The 10,929-nt window shown below is 69.5% G+C and overlaps 2 protein-coding genes across 3 annotated transcripts; both read left to right on the top strand.

The window, feature by feature from the left end:
* CCS (copper chaperone for superoxide dismutase) lies at positions 1-4,010 on the top strand. The gene is made up of 7 exons (XM_065862201.2): positions 1-150; positions 294-366; positions 2,759-3,101; positions 3,194-3,254; positions 3,331-3,408; positions 3,609-3,712; positions 3,791-4,010. The coding sequence occupies exons 1-7, from the start codon at positions 16-18 to the stop codon at positions 3,972-3,974; spliced, it is 978 nt and encodes a 325-aa protein (XP_065718273.2). The 5' UTR covers positions 1-15; the 3' UTR covers positions 3,975-4,010.
* Positions 4,011-4,785: 775 nt separating this feature from the next.
* Positions 4,786-10,070, top strand: RBM14 (RNA binding motif protein 14). Of its 2 annotated transcripts, XM_065862193.2 has the most exons (3): positions 4,786-5,231; positions 7,594-9,166; positions 9,488-10,070. In XM_065862193.2, the coding sequence occupies exons 1-3, from the start codon at positions 4,886-4,888 to the stop codon at positions 9,693-9,695; spliced, it is 2,127 nt and encodes a 708-aa protein (XP_065718265.1). In that variant the 5' UTR covers positions 4,786-4,885; the 3' UTR covers positions 9,696-10,070. The 2 variants fall into 2 exon arrangements, with proteins under 2 accessions (XP_065718265.1, XP_065718266.1); XM_065862194.2 differs by lacking the exon at positions 7,594-9,166 and having other exon boundaries at positions 4,801-5,231; positions 9,488-9,681.
* The last annotated feature ends 859 nt before the right edge of the window (positions 10,071-10,929 follow it).

The following is a 10,929-nucleotide window of genomic DNA, read 5'->3' as shown; positions in this document are numbered from 1 at the left end:
TACCGCGCTGTTGCCATGGCGACGCGACGCCGGAAGCGCCACCCCTGCCAACGCCCCTCCCCTTCCGGCCCGTCGCCAGGACGACCGGTGGTTCCGCTTCCGGCGGCCGTGGCGATGGCGCAAGCGGAGCTCAGCGGGAGCGGCTGCCGGGTCAGGACCGGGACCGGGACCGGGACCGGGACCGGGACCGGGACCGGGACCGGGACCGGGGGTGGGGGTGGGGGGGACCCGGACAGCGGGGTTTGGGGGTGCGGGGGCTCCCCAGGCGGTGCTGACGCCCCCTGTCCCCGCAGCTGGAGTTCGCGGTGCAGATGCGGTGCCAGAGCTGCGCGGACGCCGTGCGGGCGGCGCTGGAGGGCGCCCCCGGTGAGACCCCCGGAATCAGGGACCCCCCCCGGAATCAGGGACCTCCCCCGCGGAATCAGGGACCCCCCCAGAATCAGGGACAGCCCCCCAAAGCCTCAGGGACCCCCAAAGAGTCAGGGATCCCCCAAAGAGTGAGGGACCCCCAAAGAGTCGGGGACACCCGTAAAGAGTCAGGGACCCCCCCAGAATCAGAGACACCCCCCAAAGAGTCAGGGACCCCCAAAGAGTCGGGGACCCCCGTAAAGAGTCAGGGACCCCCCCAGAATCAGAGACACCCCCCAAAGAGTCAGGGACCCCCAAAGAGTCGGGGACGCCCATAAAGAGTCAGGGACCCCACAAAGCGTCAGGGACCCCCCCAAAGAGTCAGGGATCCCCCAAAGTATTGGGGACCACCCAAAGAGCCAGGGCTCCCCCCATAGACTCAGGGACCCCCCCAAAGAGCCAAGGACCCCTCAAAGTGTCAGAGCCCCCCTAAAGAGTCAGGGACCCCCCCCAAAGAGTTGGGGACTCGCCCTCAAAGAGTCAGGGACCCCTCAAAGAGCCAGGGACCCCCAGAATCAGGGACCCCCTCAAAGACTTAGGGATCCCCCATAGAGTCAGGGCCCCCCTAAAGAGTCAGAGACCCCCCCTAAAGAGTCAGGGACCCCCCCCAAAGAGTTGGGGACTCCCCCTCAAAGAGTCAGGGATCCCCCCAAAGACTTAGGGATCCCCCATAGAGTCAGGGCCCCCCTAAAGAGTCAGGGATCCCCCAAAGAGTCGGGGACACCCTCAAAGAGTCAGGGACCCCACAAAGCGTCAGGGACCCCCCAAAGATTTGGGGATCCCCCAAAGAGCAAGGGCTCCCCCCAATGACTCAGGGATCCCCCAAAGAGTCGAGGACCCCCCCAAAGAGTCAGGGACCCCCCAAAGAGCCAGGGACCTCCCCCAAAGAGTCAGGGATCCCGCAAAGTATTGGGGACCACCCAAAGAGCCAGGGCTCCCCCCATAGACTCAGGGACCCCCCCAAAGAGCCAAGGACCCCTCAAAGAGTCAGGGACCCCCCCTCTAAAGAGTCAGGAACCCCCCAGAGAGCCAGGGACCCCCCAGAATCAGGGACCCCCCCAAAGAGTCAGGGATCCCCCCAAAGACTTAGGGATCCCCCATAGAGTCAGGGCCCCCCTAAAGAGTCAGGGATCCCCCAAAGAGTCGGGGACACCCTCAAAGAGTCAGGGACCCCACAAAGCGTCAGGGACCCCCCAAAGATTTGGGGATCCCCCAAAGAGCAAGGGCTCCCCCCAATGACTCAGGGATCCCCCAAAGAGTCGGGGACCCCCCCAAAGAGGGAACCCCCCAAAGAGTCAGGGATCCCCCAAAGAATTGGGGACCACCCAAAGAGCCAGGGATGCCCCAAGGACTCAGGGCTCCCCCTAAAGACACAGGGACCCCCCAAAGAGTCATGGACCCCCCCCAAATTCACCCCCCCCCCATCACCCCATCTCCCCCCAGACGTGCGGCTGCTGGAGTTGCGGTGACATCCCAGTGACCCCCCCAAAGTGTCAGGGACCCCCCAAAGAGTCAGAGATCCCCCAAAGAGCCAGGGCTCCCCCCAAAGAATCAGGGACCCCCCCCATAGACTCAGATATCCCCCAAAGAATTGGAGACCACCCAAAGAGCCAGGGCTCCCCCAAAAGGGCCAGGGACCCCCCCAAAGAGCCAAGGACCCCTCTAAAGAGTCAGCGACTCCCCCAAAGAGTCAGCCCCCCCTCCCCAAAGAGTCACGGATCCCCCAAAGTATTGGGGACCCCCCAAAGAGGCAGGGATGTCCCAAAGACTCAGGGCTCCCCCTAAAGACTTAGGGACCCCCCCCAAAGAGTTGGGGACCCCCCAAACAATCAGGGACCCCCACAAAGAATCGGGGATCCCCCAAAGTACTGGGGACCACCCAAAGAGCCAGGGATGCCCCAAAGACTCAGGGCTCCCCCCAAAGACTTAGGGACCCCCCCAAAGAGTCGGGGACCCCCCAAAGAATCAGGGACCCCCCAAACAATCAGGGACCCCCCCAAAGAATCGGGGATCCCCCAAAGTATTGGGGACCACCCAAAGAGCCAGGGATGCCCCAAAGACTCAGGGCTCCCCCCAAAGACTCAGGGCTCCCCCTAAAGACTTAGGGACCCCCCCAAAGAGTCGGGGACCCCCCAAACAATCAGGGACCCCCCAAAGAGTCGGGGATCCCCCAAAGTATTGGGGACCACCCAAAGAGCCAGGGATGCCCCAAAGACTCAGGGCTCCCCCTAAAGACTTAGGGACCCCCCCAAAGAGTCGGGGACCCCCGCATAGACTCAGCGATCCCCCAAAGAGTTGTGGACCCCCCCCCAGAGTGGGGCCCCCCCCCCATCACCCCGTCCCCCCCCAGACGTGCGGCTGCTGGAGCTGCGGCTGCCGGAGCAGGCGGTGCTGGTGGAGACGACGGCGCCGGCCGAGCGGGTGCAGCGGCTCCTGGAGGATTTGGGGCGCCCGGCGGTGCTGCAGGGGATGGGGGGCACCCCGGCCGGTGAGTCGGGGGGGGCGCACGCGGGGGTCCCCGCCGATGTCCCCGCGGCGGTGGCGGCGCTGGCGGGGGTGGCGCGGGGGCTGGTGCGGTTCCTGCAGCTCTCGCCCACGCGCTGCCTGGTGGACGGGGCCATCGAGGGGCTCCCCCCGGGCCCCCACGGGCTCCACGTCCACGAGTTCGGGGACCTCTCGGACCCCTGTGACAGGTATGGGGGGGGACACACACACCTGCACACCCCCCTGGGTCTGGGGGTGCCGGGACCCCCCCCGTTCACCCCATTGTGTCCCCCCCAAAAAGCTGCGGCGGCCACTTCAATCCGGACGGCGAGTGTCACGGGGGACCCCAGGATGAGCACCGGGTGAGCTGGGGGGGGTTGGGGGCTTTGGGGGGGGGTTCCTGGGACCCCCCCCCTGACCCCCCCGTCCCCCCCACAGCACGCAGGGGACTTGGGGAACATCTGGGCAGATGCTGAGGGCAGAGCCACCTTCCGCATGGAGGATTCGCGCCTGAGGGTGAGGCTGGTTGGGGGGGTCCAGGCTGCACCCCGTGGCTGTGGGGGGGTCTGGGTGCACCCCACGGCTGTTTTGTGGGGCTCAACAGGCTCGGAGTGGGGGGTCCAGCCCCAGCCCCACAGCTCTGGGGGGTCCGGGCTGTGCCCCACGGCTGTGGGGGGGTCCTTGAGCTCTCTCTGACCCCCTCCTTGTGTCACCAGGTTGGGGACATCATCGGGCGCTCCGTGGTGGTGGCCGCGGGTGAGGACGACCTGGGCCGGGGCTGCCACCCCCTGTCCCGGGTGACGGGGAACTCAGGGCCCGGGTGAGTGTTTGGGGGGGATCTGGGGGTCCTGGGGGGTGGTTGGTGGGGTCACTCACCCGCTGTCCCTGTCCCCCCCAGGCTGGCCTGTGGGGTGGTGGCCCGCGCCGCCGGGCTGTTCCAGAACCCCAAGCGGATCTGCTCCTGCGACGGCCGCACGCTCTGGGAGGAGCGGGACCTCGCCAGGGCGACCCCCGGCCCCACGGCGACCCCCAGCCCCACGGCGGCCCTCGGCCCCACGGCGGCCCCATCTCCCCATCTCTAGGAGCCGCCCCAGCTCAGCAATAAACGATCGCTCGCCCCGCGGCGTCTTTGTGGGGGGACCCAGGGCTGCTGGTCCCCGCGGCGCCCAGGACGGCGGCGGCGCCTTTAAGGGAGGGCGTGGCCAGCGCGGCGCCTGTTAAGGAAGTGGGCGGAGCGAGACTGAGTGGGCGTGGCCAGCGCGGCGGCGGTCAATGGGGTGATGGGCGGGGCGAGACTGAGTGGGCGTGGCCAACATGGTTCCTGTTAAGCGAAGTGGGCGGGGCGAGACTGGACGTGGACACCGCGGCGCCTGTTACAGGAAGTGGGCGGGGGGAGACTGAGTAGGCGTAACCAGTTCAACGCCTGTTAAACGAAGTGGGCGGAGCGAGACTGAGTGGGCGGGGCCAGCGCGGCCCCATTAAACGAAGTGGGCGGGGCAAAACGGAGTGGGCGTGCCCAGCGCGGCACCTGGTATAGGGAGAGGGCGGGGCGAATCGGAGTGGGCGTGCCCAGCGCGGCGCCTGGCATAGGGAGAGGGCGGGGCGAAACGGGGCGAAACGAAGTGGGCGTGCCCAGCGCGGCACCTGGCATAGGGAGTGGGCGGGGCGAAACGGAGTGGGCGTGCCCAGCGCGGCGCCTGGCATAGGGAGTGGGCGGGGCGAAACGGAGTGGGCGTGCCCAGCGCGGCGCCTGGCATAGGGAGTAGGCGGGGCGAAACGGAGTGGGCGGTGCCAGCGCGGCGCCTGGTATAGGGAGTGGGCGGGGCGAGACTGAGTGGGCGGTGCCAGCTCGCCGGCCGTTAGCAGCGGGGTGGGCGGGGCGCGGGCGCCGCGCAGGCGCAGTGGGGGCGCGCGCGCAGCCGCCGTCCGCCGCCGCCGTTCCCGCCCCGCTCTGAGGAGCCGCCGCCATTTTGTGCCGCCGCCGCCGCTCAAAATGCGCCCCCGCATCAAACTCTTCGTGGGCAACGTCCCCGAGGAGGCCACGGCCGAGGAGCTGAGCGAGCTGTTCGCCGGCGTGGCCGGCCCGGTGCTGGGCATCGCCCTCATGAAGCAGTTCGCCTTCGTGCACCTGCAGGACGAGGCGGCTGCCGCCCGCGCCATCGCGCAGCTCAACGGGCACCAACTCCACGGCCGCCGCATCGTGGTGGAGCCGTCCCGGCCCCGGCCCACCAACACCTGCAAGATCTTCGTGGGGAACGTGTCGGCCGCCTGCACCAGCGGGGAGCTGCGCTCGCTGTTCCAGCAGTACGGCACCGTGGTGGAGTGCGACGTGGTCAAAGGTACCGGGGTACCGGGACACAACGGGGGATCCGCGACGGGCCCTGCGCCGAGCGACCGGGGCCGCTGGGGGCCCGCGCTGGGGCCGCCCGGGGCCGCTGGGGGCCCGGGGCCGCTGGGGACCCGCGTTTTGGCCGCTGGGGTCCCGCGTTCTGCCCGCCCGGGGCCGCTGGGGTCCCGCGTTCGGGCCGCTGGGGTCGCGTTCTGTCCACCCGAGACTCGCGTTCTGCCCGCTCGGGGCCGCTGGGGTCCCGCGTTCTGTCCTCCCGGGACCCCCGGTTCTGCCCGCCCGGGGCCGCTGGGGACCCCCGGTTCTCTCTTCCCGGGGCCTCTGGGGTCCCGCGTTCTACCCGCCCGGGACCCCCCGTTCTTCCCCACGCGGGGCCGCTGGGGTCCCGCGTTCTGCCTGCCCGGACCCCCCCGTTCTTCCCCACGCGGGGCCGCTGGGGTCCCGCGTTCTGCCTGCCCGGACCCCCCGGTTCTGCCCTCCCGGGGCCGCTGGGGTCCCGCGTTCTGCCCTCCCGGGACCCCCCGGTTCTGCCCTCCCGGGGCCCCCGGGGTCCCGCGTTCTGCCCGCCCGGGACCCCCCGTTCTTCCCCACCCGGGGCCGCTGGGGTCCCGCGTTCTGCCCGCCCGGACCCCCCGGTTCTGCCCTCCCGGGGCCGCTGGGGTCCCGCGTTCTGCCCGTCCGGGACCCCCTGTTCTTTCCCATCCGGGGCCGCTGGGGTCCCGCGTTCTGCCCGCCCGGGACCCCCCGGTTCTGCCCTCCCGGGGTCCCGCGTTCTGCCCGCCCGGGCCCGCCCGGGCCCCGGTTCCGCCCCCGCTCCCTGGAGCCGTTTCCCCGCTTCCGCCGCGGCTTCGCCTCCGCCACCGCGGACAAACGGACCCTAAAGCACGGGTGGACGAGCCGAAAAGTGCCGGTTACTGGGGGAGTCCCCGTGTCCCGGGCGGGGGACGTTGCCTCTGCTCGCTCGCCGCAGCTGAACTCCCTCTGGAATGTCCCGCTTGGGGGACACGCGTGACGTGGCCGCAGGGCGGGGGGGGCCGCGCCGGTGACCCCGCGACTCCCGGACCCGTCGCGCCGAGGCGGGGGATGAACCCCCGGGTACCGCGTCCCGACGCTCGCTCCGCAGGGCTGGGGGTCCCCCTGCTCCTCTTCCTTCTGGTTCCCCCCTTCTTTCCTCCTGGTCCCCCTCTCTCTGTCCTCCCCTTCTCTCCTCTCTTCCTTCTGGTTCCCCCTCTCTCCTTCCTCTGTCACCCTTCCCTTCCTCCTGGTCCCCCCTTCTCTCCTCCCTTTCTCTGTCCCCTTCTCTTTCTCCTGGTCCCCCCTCTGTCTTCCTTGTCCCTGCTTCTTCCCTCTCTTCCTCCTGGTATCCCCTCTCTCCTCCCTTTCTCTGTCCCCCTCTCTCCATCGTGGTCCTCCCTTCCCTCCTCTCTCCCTGGCTCCCCCCCTTTCTCTCTCCCCTTTCTCTGTCCCTCCTTCTCCCCTCTCTTCTTCCCAATCTCCCCTTTTCTCTTCCCTTTCTCTGTCCCCCCTTCTCTCCTCCTTGTCCCCCTCCTCTCCCCCGTTTCTCTGTTCCTCCTTCTCCCTTCTCTTCCTCCTGGTATCCCCTCTCTCCTCCCTTTCTCTGTTTCCCCTCTCTCTCTCTCTCCTGGTTCCTGCTCTCTTCCCTCTGTCCCTCCTTCTTCCTTTTCTTCCTCCTGGTCTCCCCTTTTCTCCTCTCTTTCTCTATCCTCTTATCTTCCTCCTGGTCCCCCCTTCTCTCTCCCCTTTCTCTGTTCCTCCTTCTCCCCTCTCTCTCTCCTCCTGCTCTCCCCTTCTCTCCTCCCTTTCTCTGTCCCCCTCTCTTCCTCCTGGTCCCCCCTCTGTCCTCTCTTCCTCCTGGTCCCCCCTCTGTCCTCTCTTCCTCCTGGTCCCCCCCCCTTCTCCCTTTCTTGGTCCCCCATTTCTCCTCCTTGTCCCCCGTCTCTTTCTCCCAGTCCCCCCCTTCTCTCCTCCTCATCCCCCCTCTCTCCTCCCTCTTCTGGTTCCCCTTCTCCTGGTCTCTCCTCATCCCCCTCTCTCTCCTCCCTCTCCTGGTCCCCCTTCCTTTCTCCCGGTCCCCTCTGTCTGTCCGCTCGGTGTCACTCGCTGTCCCTCGGTGGCTCCGGCTCTCTCTGGCTTTGCTTCCCGGTGCGACGGGCCGGAGGGGACCGGGGCGAGGCGGCGCACAGCAGGCTGCGCCGGGCGGGCGGCCGGGCTCGTGAGGTCCGGCGGGTTGATCGCGCGGCGGAAGCCAACGCAGGCGGTTCCGGCCGAGCCCGAGGGGCTCGTTAAGCCGCTGTAACGAAGTGTCTTTTCTCCCCACCGCCCTGCCCGCTCAGACTACGCCTTTGTGCACATGGAGAGCGAAGCCGACGCCAAAGTGGCCATCGAGCAGCTGAACGGGAAGGAGGTGAAGGGGCGGCGGGTGAACGTGGAGCTCTCCACCAACGCGCACAAGAAGGGCCCGGCCGCGCCGCCCGCCGCGGCGCCGGACAAGAGCAAGCGCCCGGGGCTGGAGTACCGCGAGAAGTTCCAGCCCAAGCTCGAGCCGCTGGACCAGCAGCGCCGCGCGCCCGACGCCGCCTTCCCCGCGGCCGCCGGCTACGCCGCCGCCTCCTCGCTGTACGATTACCAGCAGCGCTTCGGCGGCGGCGCCGGCAAGTACGAGGCCCTGGAGGCGCCGGCCCGGCCCACGTCCCCCTCCTACTTCGGCAGGGACCGCAGCCCCCTGCGGCGCTCCCCGACGCGTGCCGGCTACGCCACGGCCACGCTCCCGGTGACGGCGCAGCCGGCCGCCTACCGCGCCCAGCCCTCGGCATCGCTGGGGGCCGCCTACCGCGCCCAGCCCGCCGCGTCCCTCGGCGCGGCGTACCGCCCGCAGCCCAACACCGGCGTGGCCGCGGCTTACCGCGCCCAGCCCTCCGCCTCGCTGGGCAACGCCTACCGTGCCCAGCCCTCGGCGGCCCTCGGTGCCGCCGGTGCGCAGCCCAACGCCAACTCGCTGGGCTCCTACGGCGGCCAGGCCGCCAGCGCCTATAGCGCGCAGCCCGGCACCGCCCAGCTCTCCGGCTATGGCGTGCAGTCCGCCGCGCTGGCCTCCTCCTACGGGGCGCAAACCGCCTCCGGCTACTCCTCCTACGGTGCTCAGGCCTCTGCCGCCGCCTACGGCACCGGCACCGCCGGCTACAGCGCCCAGGCTGTGGCCACGCACGTGGCGTCTTACAGCGCCCAGGCGGCCACCGCCAGCCACGCCGCCGGCTATGGCGCGCAGCCCGTGGACGGCCACGCCGCCTCCTACGGTGCCCAGCCCGGCGCCGCGCTCTCCGCCTCCTACGGCGCCGTGGCCGTGCACGCCACCTCCTACGGCGCCCAGGCCGTCACCGGCCACGCCGCCACCGCCGCCTACCAGCCCGTGGCCGGGCACTCGGCCTCCTACGGCGCCCAGCCGGCCGCCGCGCTCTCCGCCGGCTACGGCGCCCAGCCCGGCTACGGCGCCCAGCCCGCCGCCAACCTGCCGGCGTCCTACGGCAGCCAGTCGGCCGCCGCCGCGCTCTCGGTCACCTTCGGCGCCCAGGCCGCCTCCTCGCTGGCCATGTCCTACAGCAGCCAGGCCGCTGCCGCCTCCTACAAGGCGCCGGCGTCCGCCCCGCTGACGGCCGCGTACCGGGCCCAGGCCTCCGGCTCGGCCGCCGCGTCCTACCCGGCGCAGCAGCCGTCCTCCGCCGCGCTGGCGTACCGGAGCCAGCCCGGCAACGCCTACGACGGGCCCAGCCAGCTGGGGCAGCAGGCGGCTTCATACCTGGGGCTGCCGCCGGCCGCCGCCGCGCTGCCCTATGAGCGCACCCGCCTCTCGCCGCCTCGCAGCGCCGCCTACGACGACCCGTACAAAAAATCCTCCGCCTTGGCCAAAAGGTACGGCACCGCGCCGGCCCGACGCGTGCCGCGCTCCCCGCCGCCACACAGGCTCGGTTCCCGGTAACGCGCAGGGGTGGGCACCGGTGCAGCCGCCGGTAACCGGCTCCCTGGGGTGGGAGCGGGGCTTTGACTGGGGTGGGGGGCTCATCCTGCGGCGCCGAGCGTCCGATCCACGGGACACCGGGCGCTTTGTCCCCGTTGTGCTGCGGCTGTGCCGGCAGCGCCACCCGCCCGGAGCCCGGTGCTGCTGCGGCGCGTCCCCGCGTGGGTCACGGTGCCACCGTCGCACCGTTAACCGCCGTGTGTTCTCTCGCCCAGGTACGGCTCCGAGCGCCGTCTGTCCGACCTCTCGGATTACCGGCGCTTAGCCGACTCCCCGCTGGCGTACCGCCGCTCGCCCACCAAATCCCCGCTGGATTACCGCCGCCTCCCGGAGCCGCACGCCGATTACAGCCGCTATTCGGGCGGCTACAGCGACTACCTGCCCGCCGCCCGCGTGCCCTCGGGCTACCAGCGCCGCCTCTGAGCCACGGCACCGCGCCGGGGGGGTCGTGTTCGGTTCTCTGCGGCGCCACCGGCTGCCGTGATCACCCCTGGGGCAGGGACGGTTCTCTTTTTAGCTGCTTTTTGGTTTATTTCTCGAGTTTTTAGCCTGAGAGCTGCGCTCCCGTGGGGGGAGCGGGTGACGCACGCGGTGCCGCCGGGAACTGTCTCGCTCGCCACACGCGCAGCCGTCGGCACCGCTGGCACTTGATTGCAGTTCGTAACCCGAGCGCCTGTTGCCGCCGCGGTCTTTTATACCACAAGTTCCCCCGGTTTGGGTTCATTTCCCCCATTTTCAGTGCGTGACGCCCGGCACGGTTTTGTACGACGGTCAATAAACGCTGGGCTCTGCCGTTTCCCCACCGCCTCCCGCCTGGTTCTTTCCCGGCAGCGGCACCGCCGCACCGGTGAGGGGCTGGGACCGGCGCTGCACCGCAGCTGTCGCTTGTGGCCGTCCCGTTGGGTCCGTCTGTCCCTGACCGCGGCACCGTCACCCCCCAGCGCCGCAGCCACTGCTGTGGAAGAGGCCGGATCTGGAGCACAAGCAGCGTTTACCGGAGCGTCACCGATGGACCCGGCAGTGCCGGACTGACCGTACGCCACCCCGCGAGTGCGACCCGCCAACCTGGTTTGGGGTGAGAAACGCCGGGTTTGGGAGCAGCTGCATGGACACAAGCGCAGGGTTTGCTCCGGTTCCGCCGCGGCAGCCGCCACTAAAGCCATTTGCGTCCCGGTTAACGCAGTTGTGCCAGCGTGGGGGGACGTGCTTGACTGCAGTGGGGGTTAATTAACGGCCACGGTAACGAGCGGGGTCTGATGCTTCTCCTCTCTTTCCAGGGCCCAGGAGGAGCCATCCCGGAGCAGCTCATGGGTGATCACACACAGGCAATTAATTAGCAGCAATTAGCAGAGGCGGAATCACCCCGGGGGAGGCTGCTGATGAACTCCGGTCACAAACGCAGCCCGAGGGCCGGGACGTCGGGGAAGGCACCGCAGGGGCCGGTTCGTTACCTAACGAGCAGCATGGGGACTAATGAGGCAGGTTAATTAGCAGACGGAGGGGCAGGAGCCCTGGTGGGGTGAGCGCCGGGGGTCACTTGGGGGGGCTGGAGGAACATTTTGCTGCCCCCCAACTTGGACACGGGCAGAGCACAGGCAGGTATAGGCAGCACCGGTAACTCCAGCACTGGTAACTCCAGGATCTGGTAGGGGAGGTG

This window comes from Patagioenas fasciata, chromosome 39 (genome assembly GCF_037038585.1).
Source record: "Patagioenas fasciata isolate bPatFas1 chromosome 39, bPatFas1.hap1, whole genome shotgun sequence".
NCBI lineage: Eukaryota > Metazoa > Chordata > Aves > Columbiformes > Columbidae > Patagioenas > Patagioenas fasciata.
The sequence above is the reverse complement of the archived record's forward strand: the minus strand, read 5'-3'. Positions and strand labels throughout refer to the sequence as shown.